General features: G+C 33.8%; 1 protein-coding gene across 1 annotated transcript in view; it reads left to right on the top strand.

The window, feature by feature from the left end:
- Nucleotides 1–21,516, top strand: part of TNKS (tankyrase) — a 167,671-nt gene that overhangs the window by 69,142 nt on the left and 77,013 nt on the right. The window contains exons 4-5 of the mRNA XM_003133396.5: nucleotides 10,147–10,183; nucleotides 10,945–11,020. Coding sequence (XP_003133444.2) covers nucleotides 10,147–10,183; nucleotides 10,945–11,020 — 113 coding nt within the window. The remainder of the gene's footprint in view (nucleotides 1–10,146; nucleotides 10,184–10,944; nucleotides 11,021–21,516) is intronic.

Here is a 21,516-nt window from a genome sequence, read left to right as displayed (position 1 = left end):
GGGGTCGAATCGGAGCTGTAGCCACCGGCCTACACCAGAGCCACAGCAACGTGGGATCCGAGCCGTGTCTGCAACCTACACCACAGCTCACAGCAACGCCAGATCCTTAACCCGCTGAGCAAGGCCAGGGATTGAATCTCATGGTTCTTAGTCGGATTCGTTAACCACTGCGCCACGACGGGAACTCCCAGTAAACTTTTATATGCAGTCTTTTGTCATCTGTGTTTAAAATTGGTAGTAAACATTTCTCACAGGCAAATCCTACAATAATGTCACGGATAATGAAAAACTAAAACCTAACCATGGAAAAACAAATTAATATTGCCATCAAATGTCTGAACATTATAGCAGGGTTATATGCTTGAAATGATGTATATCACAGGTTAATCTAAGCAGCTTTCTAAAAAAATAAGGGGAACGAAAAGCTCTGAATAACCATCTACTGAAAAGATAGTATCAAGCAGTGAAAATTACAAAATCTAATTTCTGCTAAAAAATATGTCAGCACACACAAAACATAAGGAATGTTGACTCAAATTTCATTATTATTGATGTATAATTTTCTTATACATGTTTCTCATAGAAACGTTGCTGCCCTGTTTTGCTAGGTATTTAAAATAAAAGGGAACTAGACAACAAAACTGATTTTAAGGGATAGAGCTAAATATATTCCCCATAAGAAAATTAAAATGTACAGTTGACACGTGGCTTCCTGCCCTCTCTACATGGGAGAATATATCCCAATAAGAGGCATGATTTTAAGATTATCCAGAATTGAACATCTATTCTATTTCTCTTGTTTTCTACTTCAAATAAAAATATCTTTTCCTAATTTACATTTAGGTAGACTTGAAACAATTTTCCAAAGCAAAATACTGTAAAACAGTTTCTTCCCCCCTAGATTGCAAATATGTCCTCTTCATTTCCTCAACTTTAAAATATTTCCTCCATATTTTTCTGAAATAATGAGCATCCTCGAATATCTCAACTGAACAAAATAAGGAAAGTAGATAAAAGTATAAAGAGAAACCAAAACCAACAGTTAATCATGATAGTACACTAGCCCATTGTATTAACTTTATAATAAGAAAATGGTTAAGTAAATTAAGTAAATGTATGTTCAACTGAATTGGGTTTTTTTTTTTAAGCTAATGTTATGCTCAGGAAAGGAACAAAGTGGCTTTTGTGGCTTTCCAGACATTATACCTCGATAGCTCTGCTTATAATTTTTTTTTTTTTCCCAGAACTACTTCTCTTGGAGAACGTTTTCTTTAGTATGTCTGAAATGCCTCTTAGGTGAACTGTGAACCCTCAATGTCTGTCTTAAAATTGGCTGTACAAGAATCAAAGACTGTTCAGTTTTAACAACTAAATTAATAATTAAATACACTATAGTATTTAAATAGATTATTCTAACATAATGGGCATTTCTCAATATATTAAATCCAAATCTGTGGAATCTGTTAAGTACAAGCTGAATTAACAAAGTCTTATTACTGAGATTGTGTTCAGAAAGATTATTGGATAAAGTATTAATCTAAGATCGAGACATAAATATTTTAAATTTTACCATTAATTTATAGCTGTGTAACATGGTAAAGCTAACACATCAAATTTTAAGCTCTATTACATTATGATCCATTCAATGCCTTCTCTCTCCTTGACATTTTTTTCCATTCTTACTGCCACCATTTATGTACTTTTCCTCTTACCATCCTCCTATAATAGCCCTGTAACCAATCCCCAATGTCTCCAAGACTTAATTCATTGAGCTACCAGGTTAATTTCAGCTTTAATTAGCTGACTCCCCTGTTCAAAAAAAGAGAAAAGGGAGTTCCCATCGTGGCGCAGTGGTTAACAAATCCGACTAGGAACCATGAGGTTGCGGGTTCGGTCCCTGCCCTTGCTCAGTGGGTTAAGGATCCGGTGTTGCCGTGAGCTGTGGTGTAGGTTGCAGACGCGGCTTGGATCCTGCGTTGCTGTGGCTCTGGCATAGGCCGGTAGCTACAGCTCCGATTCAACCCCTAGCCTGGGAACCTCCATATGCCGCAGGAGCGGCCCAAGAAATAGCAACAACAACAAAGACAAAAGACAAAAAAAAAAAAAAAAAAAAAAAAAAAAGAGAAAAGAGTGACTTCTTCCTATACCATACAGAATCATGTTCAACTCTACAACCTAACATTCAAGATCTTTTGGAAATACAGCATAAATTTACTTTTTAGTTACTATTCGTTGCCCTCATTCCACTTCACCTTCCCAACGTATACTCTAAATTTGACATCAGTCACCTTTCCCCAAATACATGTTATATTTTCTTGCACTTCTTTACTCTTGTTGATAATTATATACCCTCCGATCCATCTTGGCATGTTAAAATCCTGCCCAGCTGGGTCACTTTGCTGTACAGCAGAAATTGGCACAAAATTGTAAAACAACTATTCTTTAATTTAAAAAATAATATGTATATAAAACAAAAAAAGAAAACCTGCCTAAAAATATATGGTCAAGCTTAGATACAACTTACTTCATGAAATCACTCCATATTATTCAAAATACTGTCAAAGGGCATAGATTCCAGTCCTAGATATGCCACTACATAGTTTCAAAATTTTAGGCAAGTTATTTACTTATTCTGTGTCTTCTTCTGAATCATGTACTACATAAGAATATCAAACTAGTTTATCTTGCCAAGCCTGCCTTAAGATTATATTTAGAATCAATGAATATAAGTAAGAAGTACTTTAAAAAAAATCAAAAACAAAAAACAGAGGTTTGTAACCAGTAGTAACTTCATAGTCTCTATCAATTCTGTAAAAACTCTAAAACTTTAGGCAAAATTTTGAGTTTATCTTCAGATATGCAGATTTTCTCCCTAGGGAGAGGGGGTCTACAGCTGCTTTCATTAGCTCCCTAAAGTGGTTCGTGAACCCCAAAAGGTTAGGAACAATCACTTCCCTGATCTACATCTTTTATTAACACAAACATAGATACACACTCAATGCCTCTGTCTCTCTTTCCTTCTCCAGGGTGAATTTCTAAACACTGTAAGCATGTAATGCTTACCTCCGTTATCTCCTAAAAATGGTCCTCAACTACTTTTCCTTAACATACTTGACAGGTAATGTTTGCACATGTGATGTACTTCCATCAACAGCAATTGTGCACTGCATCCTGCTGAATGAATGAGATATCCTGTGGGGTAGTTAACACTCCTTGCTCAATACCATCACTTCTGTCCTACTAGTTCAAGATTCAGTACATGATAAAGTAGTAGCAGCTGTATTATGCTTGACATACTGTAGATAATGAATATATGTTTGTTAAATGAATAAATAAATGATGTCGTTCAAAGGAGAACTAATATATGAATGACATTTAAAAAAAAAAAGAATGAGAGTTTGAATGAGAAAGATTATGCCTGGGATAAAATACATTAATCAGACTCTACTGAAGTTAATTACCTCTAACCCTGAATAAGAAAGAGATTTAGAGGTAATTTTGGGGAAATACAAGAAACAATTAAGTGAAGCATTTACAGCTAAAGAAGTAAATCATGATTGGTGCTTCCTGAAAAGACCAAAGTTGCAAAGTTACTATATCTTTCAGAGAATTTGTAAATAGGACAAAATATACAAAAAATAAAAGGCAATCATACGCAATAATTACAATGAAGACAAGATAGTTCTTACATTGTTGAAAAAGTAGTCACGTGTACTTCTGGGTTACCCTTAGTTTCCTTAGTTCCTCTTAATTGTTGTAAGAAGGCAGAGGTCTGACAGTCACAAATGGGTGTTTCACCAAACTTTAGGTCCTCAGTAGACTGATGCATTGAGGGACCAAGCATCCTGATAAGAGTAAGGACTGCAGGAAAGTAATTTTCTTTTCACAGATAACAGTATGATTCCTATAAATCAAAATATGCTTCGTTCATATATTCTCATAGCTCTGAGATTGCAGGTACTGCATATACAACTGTTCCTTGAATGAAGAGTTCAAATTCGTATATTCTCCTTATTTAAAGAAAAAAATTAGAAAAGACAAGACACATGATAAATGAGGAATGAAAAGCTGTACAAAATTAGTTCAGTTTAGGTAAATTGCTCCCTCAAGATACAAGATTGGGATTTTAGCTGTAAGGTTGGGATTTCTAACAGTACTGTCATTTCACATCAGTCAATTTTTTTTCTTTTTTTTTTTTTTCATTCCATTTCCAATAGGTGACATGTCCATATTCCATTTGAAATGGTGATTCCATTCCATCACCATTTCCAGTAGGTGACATGTCCATATTCCAGAATTAAGGATTTTTCAAATTTTAAAAAAGACATTGTTTGGCAGTTTCTTTTTTCTTTTTTTTTTTTTTTTTTTTTTTGTCTTTTTGCCATTTCTTGGGCTGCTCCTGCGGCATATGGAGGACCCCAGATTAGGGGTCTAATCGGAGCTGTAGCCGCCGGCCTACGCCACAGCCACAGCAACGCGCGGGATCCGAGCCGCATCTGCAACCTACACCACAGCTCACGGCAACACCAGATCCTTAACCCACTGAGCAAGGCAAGGGATTGAACCCGCAACCTCATGGTTCCTAGTCGGATTCGTTAACCACTGCACCACGACGGGAACGCCGGCAGTTTCTTTTAAAGTAAACATACACTTACCTAAGCATTTGCCTGAGGGAAATGAAAGCATAGATCCATACAAAATCCTGTCTGTATTTTTATAGTAGCTTTATTCATAATTACCAAAAGCTGGAAACAACCCAGATGTCTTTCAACTAGTAAATGGATAAACAAATTCAGGTGCATTCATTTATACTACTTAACAATCAAAGGAACAAATACTGCTATGTCCAAAACATGAATGAATCTCGAAAACATTTATACTGAGTAAAAGAAGCCATACTCAAAAGTCCACATATTCTGTGATTCCATTTATATGACATTCTGTAAAAAGTAAAACTGCGGGGACAGAAATTGGATTAGTGGTTGCCATGAGGTTGGTGTAGATTGATTATACAGGGGCCTGAGGGAACAGTTTGGGTGATGGAAATGTTCAAATTTTAAGACTGTGGACACACAGCTATATAAGTTTGTCAGAATTCACAGAATCATACATTTGAAAAGGGTGAATTTTACTATATGTTAATTACACTTCAGTGAGTAAATCAATAAAATAAAAGACACGGTACATCTACTGTATCTTATTCCAGAGAAGTCTGGAGCTGTGTCCTACAATCAAACATTAATATTTTTAACGAAATATGTGATAGCTGTGTACCCTCAGTGAGTCAAGTTTTGCTGCCAAATGAATCATTAGAGCTTTTTGGATCTTGGATTTTAGATTGCCTTTGCTTAATGGTATGGACTTGGAAGCCAGTATCTGAATGAGTAGGAAGATTGACAGGATTCAGAGTAGGAAGAAGGCATTGAGAATGCTTAATACTTTGTAATTTCCCCCCAATTGTCCTGAAAATATTCATAAAGGATTTCAGAGAGAGAAGTAATAATTCAATGAATAATTGATTGAATTCAATAATTCAGAAAATTATTTGAGAGAGAGAATTCAAATCATTCCTGGGGTTATTTACTGGTGCTTCAGGTGAAATTCCTTCTACCACTACAGAGTTGTTTCTAAATATTCAAATCTATTAGTAAAAACACAGTGGATTATGTCACCTAAATTAATATTTTATTCCCCATATTAGCCATCAGTTTACCTACAAGGATCAATTCATCTCTTATATTTGCTGGTACCTTGATGAGAAGATATTTTATATGAGAATTATCAATTCATGGTACCACTTAGCACTCAACAGCATAAGGGTCCCTAAACCTGATACCTGAGATTCTTGATTGAAGTCTTTATATAGTGCATCCCTTGAGATACCTGAAGCATGAGGAATTAATGCATTGCTGTGGGAAATGCAAAATGCGTTGATCATTTTAATAAATCCAGAATAAATTTTCTTCCTTCTCATTCTCTTGGTCCAAAATGTTAACACAAACTAAATGGTAAACCTTATATACTTTTTCCTCTGGCCTGTGTTTACAAGCTCTTATGAGGGTTTGACGTTTTAAAATAGTTTTGTTGGAAAATATTTAGTTATGATACTCTAAATATGTTCAACCTATTTAAAGCTAGCTATTGTCATTGTTTTAAAAATTGTTTTATTGCTATTGTTTTGTTACTCCTTTGTTTACATTGCTTCTTCTAAAGCTCAGATTTGGCTAGTCTCTGCTCACATGTCAGCCTTGTTCAGGGCCTGACAGATAGTGAATAATATCAGTGAAACCTTAGACAATTTGTTTAATTGCCTTGGCGTCCATTTCATTAACTGTAAATGAATATGTTGATGATCCCTTAGGAGAGAGAGCCATTCTAAAATGGAGACTGAGGTGACAGGGGTAAGGTGACTTTCAAATCCCCCCTCACTGCATATAACAAGAGATGTTACTGATAGGCATGTATAATGCGTGGTTTCAAAGTGGAGAAGAGAAACGTCAAAATTCTTTTTTTAGTCTTTTACTGCTTCAAGAATTTGTAATTCCATTTTCATAATCTTTCCATGCTGTTCCATCTCAACAAAACCAAATGACTCATTTTTAGAAAACTTCGTCCTCTTTGATCCTGTTCAGTTGCTTAAGAAAGGGGCAAAAGCCCCTTAATATGTTGAAATTGAGATTTCATTAATTATGACTTCTATTTATTGATTCAGGATTTCTTCATTTTTATTCAAAATTTTGCCTTCACAGAAAGTGAAAGAGAAGTTTTTTCAGCTACCTCAGAGAACAAAGGGAGTTTCATTTTCAAACTTCTTTTTTAACCTTTATTTTTTAACCTTCATTTTTAAACTTCTTTCTAATAACAAACCTCTTTAACACATTAACTCACATCCCTGCCCCCACCCCGTCCCCTGCACCCAGTGTGTGTGTATCTTTACATGCACATACTTAGTTTACTAATAAAAACAGTTCAGAGTTTGGCGAGTAAACTTTGTGACTTTTTTTTTCTTTTATCCCACTTACTTTATTCTAATCAAAGAAAAATATTTTAAGCCATCTATTTTCTCCATTCCTGGCTACTATTATCTTGACTATAATTGCCTAGTTTCCTTACTGGCTGATCTATTGCTTGCCTGTATACATGGGTGTCGTTAAAGAATATAAATGTTCTATAGAGCACCATAGTCTCAGCCAGAATATTTTCAGATTCTCAGCTGAAATGAAACAGAACTAGAGGTAGTAAATATCTCAGATTTGTTGTCAGAGTGTGTGAGGCACTCTAAACTCATTATACTAGTTGTTCCTGCGACGTAGCATTTGAAAAATAGCTTTGACTGTGTATGGATTGTGGTCCTCGGGCACCAGATAGTGGATGTTGGAATGTATTGCAGAAAAGCTGATTAAAGTACTAGGGTCTTAACAGTAAGAGTAGAAAGTCATTTGTAATACCTGAGTCTGACACTGTTGGGTGCATTTATGTGTTTTCTTTTGAAAGCTTTGGCTTATCCATGAGGGAATAGCATTTTTTTTTTTTTTTTGCTAAAATGTTTCCTTTAGAGAAAACATCAATAAGCTATACTTGACGAGAAGTTTATGTAACTAGACTGATTTGAACTTTGAAGATCCTAAATACTTTGCAGTTTTATTTCCTAGCTTATTGATGTCATGATTCACTGTAACTTAGATTTCAATGGTAGCTGCTTTCACTTCTCAATTTCATTGTGATTTTACTAATATACCAGGGAATTTACACTTACTCCAAAATATAAACCATGTCACATTCATTGTCTCTACCTCCTCTTTCTTCCCATTGGACCACTTTCTTCTCCCAAAAAAAGTTCACTGGAGTAAAATATGGAAATATTTTAAATATTTACAAAACTTACAGATCTTTAAATATACTTTGTACTCTCCTTGTTAAAATATTTCAGTATTTCCTCATTGTTTTCAAAATAAAGCCATTCATGTGATCTATTTCTTCCTTGCCTCGTCTTTACCCATTCCCCTGCAAACCTTTGCTTCAGGTTTATTTACTCAGCAGCATTTCCCCTCTCATTTTTTATTTTGGTTGCTTCCTTCACCCCAGCCTTCCTCGCCAGTAGATCACCTGCTCTTCCTCTAAAAAGTCTGCACATTTTCCCTCTTCCAGGAAACCTTCCTTGAACTGCAGTTAGCCTGTCTCTTATTAATCCTATTTAGACTAACCTTTCAACTCTTTATAGCATTCCATAGAATTCATTTCCCATTTTACTTTGTTTACTTCTTTGTCTTGTTTAATAGACAGATATTCCTTAAGTTCAGAGATGATAGTGTCTTCTGGTTTTAAATCTGGCCTATAGGCCTATCAAATAAACGTTTACTGACTGACTTAATGAATAATTTTGTAGATAAGTCATAATTCCACTTACTTTTGCCCATGATTCTTAAGGCATTTGAGGGTATGGGTCATACCAGTTTCCTCAGGTGGAGCTTCTTAAATTGACTCACTCACTTCCATATTGCCACCTAAAATGTTTAATAAAGGTAGGTCTTTGGCTTTGAGAAGACGAGAACTTTACTGGGTAGGGGATTATAATAATATAATGTAAACTTAAACTGTCAATCAGTTAAAGAATTTAGAATACAATATATGGGAAATTGGAAAGACCAACTCTTACCATGAATCATTCATACTAGTTTATCCATGTATATTGTTGAACTTGTGACTTTATTGCTGTATAGAATTCTTTTAGGAGAGAACAGATATTTAGCAGCATTGTCCTTATTTGAAAATTACTGTTTACAGCTTCTAAATTTTAATAAAATCTTAATCCAAGAATCAAGACAAAAGTTTAAATTAAAAAAATATTTGCTAATGAAGAGTTTAAGAATTTTAAACATATGCTTGATGGTCCTGAAATATCCTTTAAAATATTTGCATCAGTATTCTGCATTCTATAGCAAAATAGAAACAAAATGCCAAGAAATTCATATTTACAAATGATAAGGTTTTTAAAGTAATTTAAGTTTATTTCTTAATAGAATTTTAATCTAAAATTTTAGTTCTTATGTGTATACTTAACAATGCTTTCGCATAATTATTTGCTTAGACATTTTGTATAATTATTTCTTTACTGTTATGCAAACTGAGTCAGCATGTTACAGCTGAATCATAGTCCTGGCTGTTCTTTTTATTTATTCAGTGAACAAACACTATATGATTAGAATTCCTTGTCCTTCAGTTGTGCTTGTAAAAACTTGTTGTTTGGTCTTGAATGCTGTAAGAAATTTGTATTAAAGATTTTAAATTATATTCCTATTTTCAGTCTGTGATATATTAAAAAAATAGAATGGAAAAAATTATCTACATCTTAATAGTTGGATATCTGCTCATTCTCAGAGACTCCAGTCTCCTTTTTAAAAATATTTTGAAGATTTATGGTTTGTTAAAATTTGATATTGAAATCATATAAAGTGTTAAGATTGCAGCATGTTAGAATATCATTGTCGTTTCAGAATGTATTCACTGTTTTGGTTTTTAGAGCACTGCCTCCAAGGGGTTCTTAGCATTTGGTACGTAGTTCACGTATTTCTAGTCTACAGACCTACCCTATCGAGGCAAAGGCTTCATGATCCTGATTTTTTTTTTCTACTGCTATCAAGCTTAGGAATGGTAATTAGTGGGTTTAAAAAAAAAAAACAAAAAACTTTCCATGTCATTACAAATAAAACTGAGGGTTTTTGAAGACTAGTAATTTGTACCTTTAAAGAGCCACATTATTTTGCTTTTGTCTCAGAATGTATTATGCTTCACAAGTATACTGTGACAGCCTGAATAGAAAAAGGGGGGAGGGGACATTGTCTTCAACTGGCATGCTGTTATCAGAGGGAATGTGTTTCTGGACACGAGATTTAGCATTCATTGGTCGTCTGAAGAAAGCTATTTCATCTGAGGATTGGACAAGAAGCTGCGTCAATTTGCTGCCCGTCTCCAAGGCACTGGTGATGCTGCCTTCACAAGCTGGCTAACGTCACGGCTCCATCACCCAGCGGGGTGTGGACTCTCCTTTTCTGTTCTTCTCTATTTAATTCTCTATTTGCTGCCTACTGCATTTCTTAATCTGTCTTCTGCCAAATGCTAACAGCATGATATTTTGCAATCATCTAGGTGAATACAAGAAAGACGAACTCCTAGAAGCTGCTAGGTAAGTGATTCCATTCATTTTAAGTGAGTATAATGCGTTTAAGGGAGAAAAGGGGGAGGGCAAGTGGAGGACTATAAAAATTATAACATGTTATTGTCTTGCTTGGATTTATGCAATAATGTGGATAAGTCCTTATACTAAATCTTTGTATACTTTATTTTTCCATGGTTAGTTTATTAAATAAGACTGTCTTTCAATATGGTAATGATTGTAGGGTTAATTTTATTTGGAACATTTCTTAAGGTACCTGCAAACCCTAGTTGCCCAGCTTGTCGGATGATATTCTTGGAGTATTTAAATACCTATATATTAATGTTTCTCTAGAAATCTTTCTAGCCAAGCTTGCATTAGGTGTATAAAATAAATGTTAAAATTCTCATCCATTTTCTTTTGTTCTTGGTCATTTATAATTTAATTGATTAGCTTTTTACAGTATTTTGTATGTATTTTTAACTCCAGTGTTTTAGATCACTTATCAGACTAAAGTTTGTTTGCAATTAAGAAGATGACTTTATGTAGTAAATAAAATAAATAAAAATGTAGGAAGCTACCTTATCCAAGATGTACCAGTATATAATGGTTAACAGGAATTAATTAGGAATACATTGATGGAATTGAATATAGGAAAATATTCATTCAGAACCATATAAAAGAAATCAAAGCAAGCCCATATTATTTTCCACTGTCTTATGAAAAATATCCATTAATGTTCATAAGAAATGCTATAATTCTAGAGGAATTGACTTACTATCTTTTTATAGGAGTGGTAATGAAGAAAAACTAATGGCTTTACTGACTCCTCTAAATGTGAATTGCCATGCAAGTGATGGAAGAAAGGTAAGTCATTTAAAATATAACACTCCCCTTCAGTGATTTCTTTTTGTTTTATAGTTAAAATTTTTGAAGTTGGCATATATATGTGTGTGTGTGTGTGTATATACACACACACACACATATATATGGCTGTATTTTACTGGCATCTTTCCCCTGTAAAATGAAATGCTGCTGTATCTGTTATTGGCAGTTGTGACATATTCATAGAGCTGGTGAAACATGGATCTTAAGCCTTTTCTGTTAAATGTCAGACACTGAAAGTTGTTTGTTAAATGGAACTGCAGCCTTTTCAGTGATTAAAACTATAAAGATATATATTATTTTCTGTGTATGATAATAGATACTAGAAATATTTGTTTACATCCTAATTACCCTTTTTTTTTTTGGTTAGGATATATGCTTGCTTTTTTTTTTTGGCAAAGGAAGATTTGTGTGCTAGATAACCAATACTTTTTCCATTTAAAGCTGAGAAACTGCTAATGATTTTTTTAGGTCTGAATAACAACCCTGCTTTTTTGTTTATTTTTATTGTTATTGGCTGCATTTTTATCATTGTATATTGAAAGAAAATAGATTAAATCAGGGAAAAATATTCTGTATTATACAATTGTCATAAATGTAAGATAATGTATAAAATGTGCAGTTGGTATCTTCATTATCTGCTTCATATTCTTGCTAAATATATACTGAATATGTAATCCTTTACAGCCTTTGGTATTTGACTGCAAACTTTTGCAGTGACTTACCTAATAGGTACTGTAAAACAGCACTTTGTACTATGAAGTCTTTTAAAAAAGAACAGTTAATTCTTTAATATTAAAAGGTGGTTTTTATATTTTTAAAACCTAAAATATTTTTAAAGTTATGCAGGTATTGAAGAAAATCATCTTGTGCCTAGTATTTAAAGAATTAATTCCTTTGGAATTATTTATCAAAAATATGCTACAGAAAATACCAGGATGAATGGTGCCCCTTAGGAATAATGAACTGTTTTGCTTTTTAAAAATCATTTTTCTATGACTGCAAGTTTTTCTTGACTGCCCTCACACTTTTTTCCAATTCTAATAAAACCCATGTAATAGTGGCAAGGAATTGAATCCTTCAGAATATATGTTTGTTATTGAAGGTAGCTTTTATATTATTTCACATAGCCTAATGAATCTTTAGTTTCTCTGGATAATTTGCAGAGAAACTTCTACTTTCGTGAAAGGTTAAATATAATGTCAAGTTATAAATTAGCAAAGATTTACTCAGTACTATTCATGACTCTGGGGAGATGTTTTAAAATAATAGCTGCTTATTTTTCCTTCAATTTTGAAGTTGCTTTGGGAATTTTAACTTTGCTGAGTTACTTTAAGTTCCAGATTTTGTTTTGATCCTCCCAGTAGATAAAGGTGACTTTTATCACTATGCAGGAAAAGGCCTTCTTCTGTATAAGTGCAGCTATATCTTCAAGTGCCGCTGTATCTTTAGACAGAGCTCTTTAAGAGCTCAGCCTCCTTCAGTTTTCCATAGCCATTTCAGTATTACTAAATTTACATGAGATTACTATAACAGCAGTCAGTTTCCATCCCAGCCTCATTCTCCTATCCTTCCCCTTATACCTTGAGAGCCCCATTTCTCACTCAGTAAATCATACTAATTAAGGAGCATGAACACTGATAATTAGCAAATTACCTCTTCCCCCTGCCTCAGTCCCTACACAAATGTATAGAACTTCTTTATTTTTCCTTCCTCCTAAAGGAGGTTACACTTCCCTTATTCCTGTAGCTGAAATGAATACATTCAAATTCCTGTGGCTCCTTTTCTGTATTACTCTATAGCATTTACTGCAGAGTTCCTGAATTGTAGTTATTCATACATATCTTTTTCTTCTACTCATCTATTAGTTCTCTTTTGTACTAGACCATGCCTAGCACTTTGCATTTAGCAGAAGCTTAGACTACAAATATGCTCCCTGATGAACATAATTTTATCCTATGAGTGAAAAAAATCATCTATATGCTTTGTCATTTAGAAAATTTACTCAGAAGTATATGAATGGGGAATCAGATATTTTCTTTTATGATATATTATTACTAGTATTATTTTATTAATTTATTTTTGAGTTATTATACCACAAGGGAGAATTATATATTTTAATGTATAGAACATTTTTAAGAACATGTCTCAAATATTATTATGCTGAAGGTTTCATAACATGTAAATAATGTAATAATTTTCCAAAATGTACTCCTGTGCTTTTTTAGATTATCAATTTTCTCAAATTAGATAGGAAAAGAAAATTAGACTTAAGCATTTATTAGATTTGGGTGCTATGCATATAACAAAAAATATTCAAAATTTTTTATCAGTATGTAAAATGCAAATAAAATTTCATAATTAAAATTGAATAATGTTCATATTAGATATTGCCCTTGTTTATGGCACAGAACAATTCTTATTCAATGTACCAGTTACAGTAAAACCCTTGAAGTGGTATATATACAAGCTACTGATGGAGATTGAGATAAGATCCCTTAGTTATGACAGTCTCTTTTGTTTTCTTGCTAATAATCTCAAGAGACTGTGTAAGTAACTTAGCTGCTAAATTTTAAGTCTGTTTTATATATTTAGTTTTTTTCCAGGCCACTTGCATGTGTTTATATAGAATTAGGAAGTCAGACTATATATTAACAAGAGGATATAAATGCCTTATATATATAAATTAGTCAAGTATATAAAGTTTTATTTCTTGAATTTGCATTTTAGAACACAGTGTAGAATCAAGTTCATTTTTAGAGGGTTTTAAAATGACTATGATAATGTTTAACTGAATCCTTGCCTGTCTCTGTTTTTACTATGATTCCTGGTTTGTAAATTTTAAAAGCACATGGAAATGCTTATTTTGTAATGTTTTTAAAAAAGAAATGTACCTTATATATTAACTAGTAAGTGGAGAAATTGCCTAGATATATGTGGGAGTTTTAGACTTAAGTATTCCTTTTTAAAGTGATACGTGGGATTATACAATGACTGTGAATTTTAAATAGTCTCTTAATTCTATACTATGACTTGGTGATTATCTAATTAGGTAATATCTGAGTGGTTAAAATTTTTATTTCCCACAGACATTTGTTTTCCTAACCTGTAGAATTCCAAAAATTGTGAATTACCAATAAGGTTTTAAGTAATTTATCTTGTTATATTATGTTTTTATTTTCCACGTAAATCAAAGCAGAGCTTGGCTACTCTAGAAATTTCCAGTTGTTGTTGTAGTTTTCCCTAAATAGCAAAGGTAAAAAAAATTGTAATATTCAAAATGTTTCTTTTTGAAACATAAAAACATAAAAAAAAATGTTTCTTTCATACAGTTATATGCACCTTCTAATGATGGCCACTTTAGAAACATAGGGCCATAGATATAATTTATTATTCTTCTATCTCCTGTCCACTTATGATTAAGCATAGAATTCTACACTTTCTTATTTTGAATTGCAGGTGTATAATCATATCCTTAAAACAGATCGTTTCCTATCCTTAATTCCTATTCCTATATTTCCAAACATAAATTATTTGTCCTTTAATTTCCCTTTACAGCATTTTCTGTCTATCATGATCAGATGTTTTATTAGCAATTATCCAGATATTCTGGTCTTGTTTGATATGTAAATTTAAGGTGGTGGCAGTCTCTTGTTTTTCAGTATTAATTTTCATGAGGATGCCTTTTCACAATGAATGAAAATAAATATTCAAATATATCTCAAAGATAAAGCATTTGATATAATTTTGGGTGGTTTCTTTCTGCCCCTTTTGTTCATTCAGTCAACCCTCAATACATATCAAGTGAATGCTAAGTGTCATGGGACGTAGCTAGTGTTTAACGGTATTGGTTCACAAGGAGCTCAAGATTTATAGAATGCTTAAGACATTATCCAGGGCATTGATGCTAATGCCTAAAAAATGTATGATTCCTTTTGCTGTGATAGTTATAGAATATACATTTAGAGTGAGATCTTTTTTCTGGCTCTTTTATTTTTATAGCATTAGTATTTAGATATGTATGCTCTTCTGTAAGATACCACAAATTTAGATGAAAGGCAATTGAAGAAGTATGATTTAAATTCAGAAAGATTAACTTGAAGGATTTCTTTAAATAGCAGATTTTTACTGTGTAAATGTTTGCTTCCATAAAACAGTTAATAATGAATAAGACTCTGGAAATTGAGAAAAGTAAAGGGTTTTAAAACTATTTTTTAATAGAGATCAATCAGAAATAAAGTAGAATTTAGTACCATTGCTTTAAGTTACCATAAAAAAACTGTGTGATACAGTTGAAAGAGTAAATAGACTTTGTGGCCAAAGAGATGGATTCTGTTCTCTGCTCTTCCACTTTCTAAGTGTGTAACTATAGCTCTACAGTTTCACTGTATACTTTACTAGATGGGGATAATGATACCCATTCCACAAGGCATGTGAAAGGATTAGACAAAATAATGTGATTAACATAGCACATAGTAGAACCTCAGTAAATTAGATCCTTATTCTTTTGATAAAGTCTTTGAAGCTTTTGAACATATTTAGAATGGACACATACATACTTTTGAGTACTTCAACATTTCCCACTTCCCCACTTAAATTGTCTTTATTATCCAAGCTCAGTCCCAGGTGGCATTTGGATAAAATGTAGGTTACCGGGTAATCTACAAAGCATAAAATTGAATTAATTATCTTAGAACTTGGTCTTTCCCCCACTCCCCACCCAACATCACATTTAATAAATAAATTTCTCTATTTGTACAGCTTATAAATTCAGAAATGTGTGCTTGAGATACATATATCATTTTAAAGAATATATTTACTACGACTTATTATCTAGCTAAAAAATAACGCCACAGTATTCATTTGAATTCCATAAAGCACAACCAGTGAGGCACAAAGAATATATTGAATTAGCACAATGTTTTTTGTATTTATACTTAAAGTTTAGGGTTATATGAATCTGTCATATTCTAATGCAGTATTCTTGGTGAACAGCTCCCTCCTTCAATGTAAGTCCGCTGTAAATATCATACTGGAATATGATTTTAACAAAACCCTCATATTGTTACTTTGAAGACCCTTCCATGAAATGAGTCTCTCATTACTTGTGCTTTTGTCTGAGCTAAGCCTGGCACCACCTTGATGAATAAAATAAAATAGAAGTGATGCTATGCCTATGCCAGGTATAGGACTGGCCCCTGGAATTGGCCTGTTAGTTGCCAGTTTCTTGCTCTTACAATACAACTCTTTCTTAGAACCCAACTGCCATTCTATGAGGAAGCACAAGCAGCCATGTGGATAAGTTTATGTGAAAAGAGCTGAGGCCTCTAGCTAAAGACCCACCTAAGCTTAGTTAAGGCTCTACATGGCTAACTCTCCATGTGTCCTAGAATTTAGCCTCAGCTGAGCTCGTATTCCAGCCTCCAAGTATTTCAACCATCCTAACACCTTGCTCATACCACATAAAGCAGAAGAGCCACCCGGGTAACCTACCATTTTGGGGGTGGTTTGTTATTTGGTAATTGCTGACTACAATACCTTTACTATAAGGAAATATAACTCAGTGCATATTATCTATTGGATGAGAAAGAGTGCTTCTTTTCTCAGATAGATTACTGAAAATGGTTCTTTTGTAGCTGCTTGGCAGAATAAGTATAGATTTTAAAATCAATCACCAAACATATTTATTTCTCTTGATATGTTCATTTATTTCTCTTGATATGTTCAATTATTTTGTATTTCTATCTTACAATTTAAGGGTTTGTTTTTGTTTTTGTTTTTTTTCCCCCACAGAATACAACAAGCATCATGCACATCTTTTTGGGTCATGGTGTCGTAGGAAAAAGCAGGAAGTTGAAGCTATAAAACCAAGTTTTAAATTAAAGTATTACTAGCTATATGATTGCAACAAGTTTTATTACATCTCTCAGTTCTCAGTCTTTTAGCCTAAAAAATGATGGGTTTGAGCCACACAAGCTCCAATTTATCTTTCAACTCTAACATATTAAGATTATTATATATTTTGTTATTTTTCATCAGAGTTAGTAGTAATTACCAGTAATACAGAATTAGATTATGTAAGGGTCTGTAAAGTCACACTAGATAAAACTCCTGGTATCTGGAATAAGTTTATATACAGCCTTTTTCCCCTTTAAGAAAGTGTTGGCATTACCTGAGGGCACATTCATGGTTCCCTGTGGCCTTTAATGACCTTTATAATCCTCCTCTGTTCTTGCCAAATCTTGGTAGATAAAAGGTCATACCATTTTTTAATTTCCAACTTTTCTGGCTCATAGTTCAGATGTTACTTCGGATTATAAGAAGATCAAAATGCAGTTAAGTCTGCATTAGAGAACTCTTCAAGTACTGTAAGTTTAATTATATATCTAATCAGATCACTTCTTTAAAGTACATCTTGCTGTGCAGTGCACTTCTTACTATAATGCAGAAATCCCTTAGAGAAAGTTTCCTTGCCTACTTATGTTGGGATATATTATATAAAGTCTTTATGCGAATGTATGTTCATTTTGCAACAAAAAGAGCTTGAAAATGTCTTTTATTATTTTTCATTAGGGAATCACTTCTCCCAAAACAGTCTCTCTTTTGTCAAGCATGAAGTTTCTACTGGTGAGGGTAATTAGTACGCATGCCAACTATGCTCTGTTTCTCTTTGAGAAAAGAATTTTTAGTAGAAAGGGACCTGTTAAAAAGCAGGAGTAAAACTTAGGAACTCAGTTTAGTTCTGCTTAACCATTCTTCTCTGAACTTTGGTTTCTCCTATACTCATATCCAAAAAGCCCAAGTTTCCAGCAGTTTTCAATATTAAAACTAGTTGAAGAATTTTAAAAAATGGTAAGTACTAAGTCACTTTGCTATGAGTGTGATTCAGTATTAGAATTTTATTTAGAAGCCAAATTATAAAAGTGACACTTCAGAATATCCTTTTAAAATTGTAAGAATCTAAGTTGAAAGTGCTTCTTCTGCCTCCCCAAACTTTATAGGATAGAATAGATTACAGTTACAGCTGTAGCTTGAAAAATGTCAATTTGGCAGAGTGACAAGGGAAAAGGAGATCAGGAAGAAACACACAAGGTCACTTCAGTGCTATTGTTGACATCCTAGTTCTTCAGTTGAGTTGTGAGTGGTATTATTTACATATAGTTATTTATCAGTTATTACATGATAAAGATATTTTTAATAACCCTATAATGATTATGATTTGGCTATGATCTCTTTGGTTTAAATTCTTTAGTTAGTATCATTTGACAGTAGAGTATTCTGCAAAGGGTTCTTAAGTCCTTTTAGTAAAGGGTGAACATTAGTGTATGAAAAGGCTTACTTAGATACAAAAAGAAGTCTGATTTCAGAAACTCTTCTGGCCTGATAAAGAGCTGCAAAAAATGGAGAGTTCATTATGGATTTAAAAACTTTGAAATTATCTGTAACTTTGAATTGGCATATTAGAAACAGTTGTTTGGCTATAATATGAAAACAATTTAAACAATTACTTCCTTAATTCATTGTGTACCGGTCACCCAGTGTCTCAGTTAGCTCAAGCTGCCAGATTGTTGTCTGAGTGGCTTAAACAGCAAATTTATTTCTCACAGTTCTGGAGGCTGAGAAATCCAAGATCAAGGTGCAGGTTTGGTTAGTCTCTGAGGAGGAGCTCTCTTTCTGGCTTCTGGAGGGCTGCCTCCTTGCTGAGAGAGAGCTCTTGGCTGCTCTTCTTTATAAGGGCACTAATCCCATCATGCTGGCTCCACCCTCATTACTTCATCTAACCCAAAAGCCCTACCTCCTGAAAGTGCTGTCTCCAGATCCCGTCACATGGGGGTTTAGGGGTTCAGCATGTGAAGGGCAGCACAAATATTCACCTGGTTATTTTTGTATGCTACTTTTTTTCTTTTTCTTTCCTTTTTTTTTTAAGAATTATAGTAATTGCTCAGGAAGTCTATTTCCCTACCCCCCCCAACTCCAATGCATATTCCATTCATTCACTCAATTAAATTAGAATTCTAAAAGGAAATTTCTTAAAGTATGGAGAATCTTCATAATACTCTTCATAAAAGAAGGCTTTTTTCAGTGAATAATAATAAAATGTCTTTCCTCTGCTGAGAATGGCATCAGTAGTAAAGCTTACAAAACACTCTAAATACCGTGCATAATTATTTGAAATGCATATTTGGGTCGTCAAATTAGTAAACTTGGAAATAGACTAAATATAAAATACTTCATATATTTATTTTCCTTTTGTACAGATGCTTTAATTTTTTAATGGTAACATGATGATAGCCTACTCTGAATACCATGAAAATGCCCATAAAAGGAGTTTCCTGGTTTCCAAGAGGGAAATAATACCTGTTAGAATTGGGTAAGGAGGCTTAGGCAGAGAATGGAGCCAGAGATCTCCGCTCCCAGCCGCCTTTGGGTGCTGAATTCACATGTGCAAACTCAGAAACAACAGAGCTTGGTCACTGAAGGAACTCTGAGGTGACAGCATGTCTCTCAAGTCCCAGAGCTCTTATGCACATTAAAATCAGCTAAAGGAATTTCTCATTCTCCCAATTTACATGATAAAATGACTATCCATGATCTAAGATGGAATGATTTCCCCATAAATAATCTTCAAATGACAATCAGTGTACTTGTTTCCTGTTTTTAGAAAAAAACATCTGTCTATTGAATGTTAGAATCTTTGGTGTTTAGATTTGGAAACCTAATATTGTAAATATTAATTATAAAAAGGAATTCATGTGAGCTTTGGGTAGCGTGAACACTTTTCTTTTTAAAAATATAAAACATCAGGTTACTGTCAGACCAAGAAACCTGATTTCCATAAAGTCTGCCAGCTGTTTCTCATTAAACAATGCAAAATTAATGTTGTGCCTTCTGAAAGTACTAAGCATCCTTTCTTTTTCCTCCCATACAAACCCTATGAGAGGATGCTAGAAACTCATTTCCATGCATACATTTCAATTCTTCTGCTGATTCTGGGACTGGAAAAGAGAAACACAAATTTCTAGGCTGTTGAAGAATCCCCTTGGAGTTTCCACAATCATAATGTTAAGTTAAAATTTAATTAAGTTGGCATTCAGAGCTTTACTCTCACAAAGATTACCCTGTGGATTTCCTGCTTTTTCTTGTCTGTTCATTTCCTTTCCCCTGTCCTTCTCTTCCCCATACATAACACTTAAAATAAAGATAGTCCTTTATAGCCTCATTTTAAAAACTAGGTTTTACTATATAAGGCAATTGAAATACAGAAACTTAGTTTTATGAGCTATTTCATAAATTCTACAAAGTTTCAAAGGCTGTAGGTTTCTTCATAAAGAGGACCACATATGTTAGTTTGGAAAAATCCACTCTTTGAGACTATAAAATATCAATCATTATTCTACTTCATAGAACTTAATTTGGAAGAGGACTTAAATGACAACTAGTCCAACCTTCCAGTGCATTGTTGGAAGCTTCACTCTGATAACTCTGACTGGCTGTCATCTGGCTCTGCTTGGTTTGGTCCTGACCATGTCTGGATTTAGTGCCAGACTTAGGATTTCACACTTTAAGGAGGAATATTGACCAGCCAGAAGGTGGCCAGGAAGGTAATCAAGAATCATTCTGGAAAAAGCATTTAAATCAATTGGAAGGATTTAGTTCAAGAAGAGACCAATTGACTGTTAGAGATACATAGAAAAATCCAGCACTAGGAAAGAGACAGATAAATTATCTTCTCCAATTTCTTTCTTTTCTTTCTTTTTTTTTTTTTTTTTTTTTTTTTTGGCTCTTCAGGGCCACACCTATGGCACATGGAGGTTCCCAGGCGAGGGGTCCAGTCAGAGTTGTAGCTGCTGGCCACAGCCATAGCCACAACAATGCAGGATCCAAGCCGCATCTGCAGCCTACACCACAGCTCATGGCATGCCAGATCCTTAACCCACTGAGAGAGGCCAGGGATTGAACCCATATCCTCATGGATTGAACCCATATCCTCATGGTCAGGTTCGCCAACCACTGAGCTACAACAGGAACTCCTCTCCAGCTTCAGTATACTGTTATTCTCCCTCATCCTCCAATACTTATTATTTAATATAACTTCTTTTGTTAAGAAGCCCTGCATTACTCTGGAAGCCTCCTATTCTATTGGTGGGAATATAAATTGATGCAGCCACTATGGAGGACAGAATGGAGGTTCCTTAAAAAACTAAAACTAGAGTTACCATATGATCCAGCAACTCTACTCCTGGGCATATATCTTAACAAAACTGTAATTGAAAAAGATACGTGCACCACAGTATTCATGGCAGCACTATTTTATAATAGACAAGACATGGAAGCAAACTAACTCCATAGATGAACCTAGAGATTATCATACTAAGTGAAGTAAGTCAGAGAAAGATAAATATCATGATATTACATATATGTAGACTCTTTTTTAAATGATGCAAATATGCTTATTTATGAAACAGAAATAGGCTTAC

This window comes from Sus scrofa, chromosome 15, assembly GCF_000003025.6.
Source record: "Sus scrofa isolate TJ Tabasco breed Duroc chromosome 15, Sscrofa11.1, whole genome shotgun sequence".
NCBI classification, from domain to species: domain Eukaryota; kingdom Metazoa; phylum Chordata; class Mammalia; order Artiodactyla; family Suidae; genus Sus; species Sus scrofa.
The sequence above is the reverse complement of the archived record's forward strand: the minus strand, read 5'-3'. Positions and strand labels throughout refer to the sequence as shown.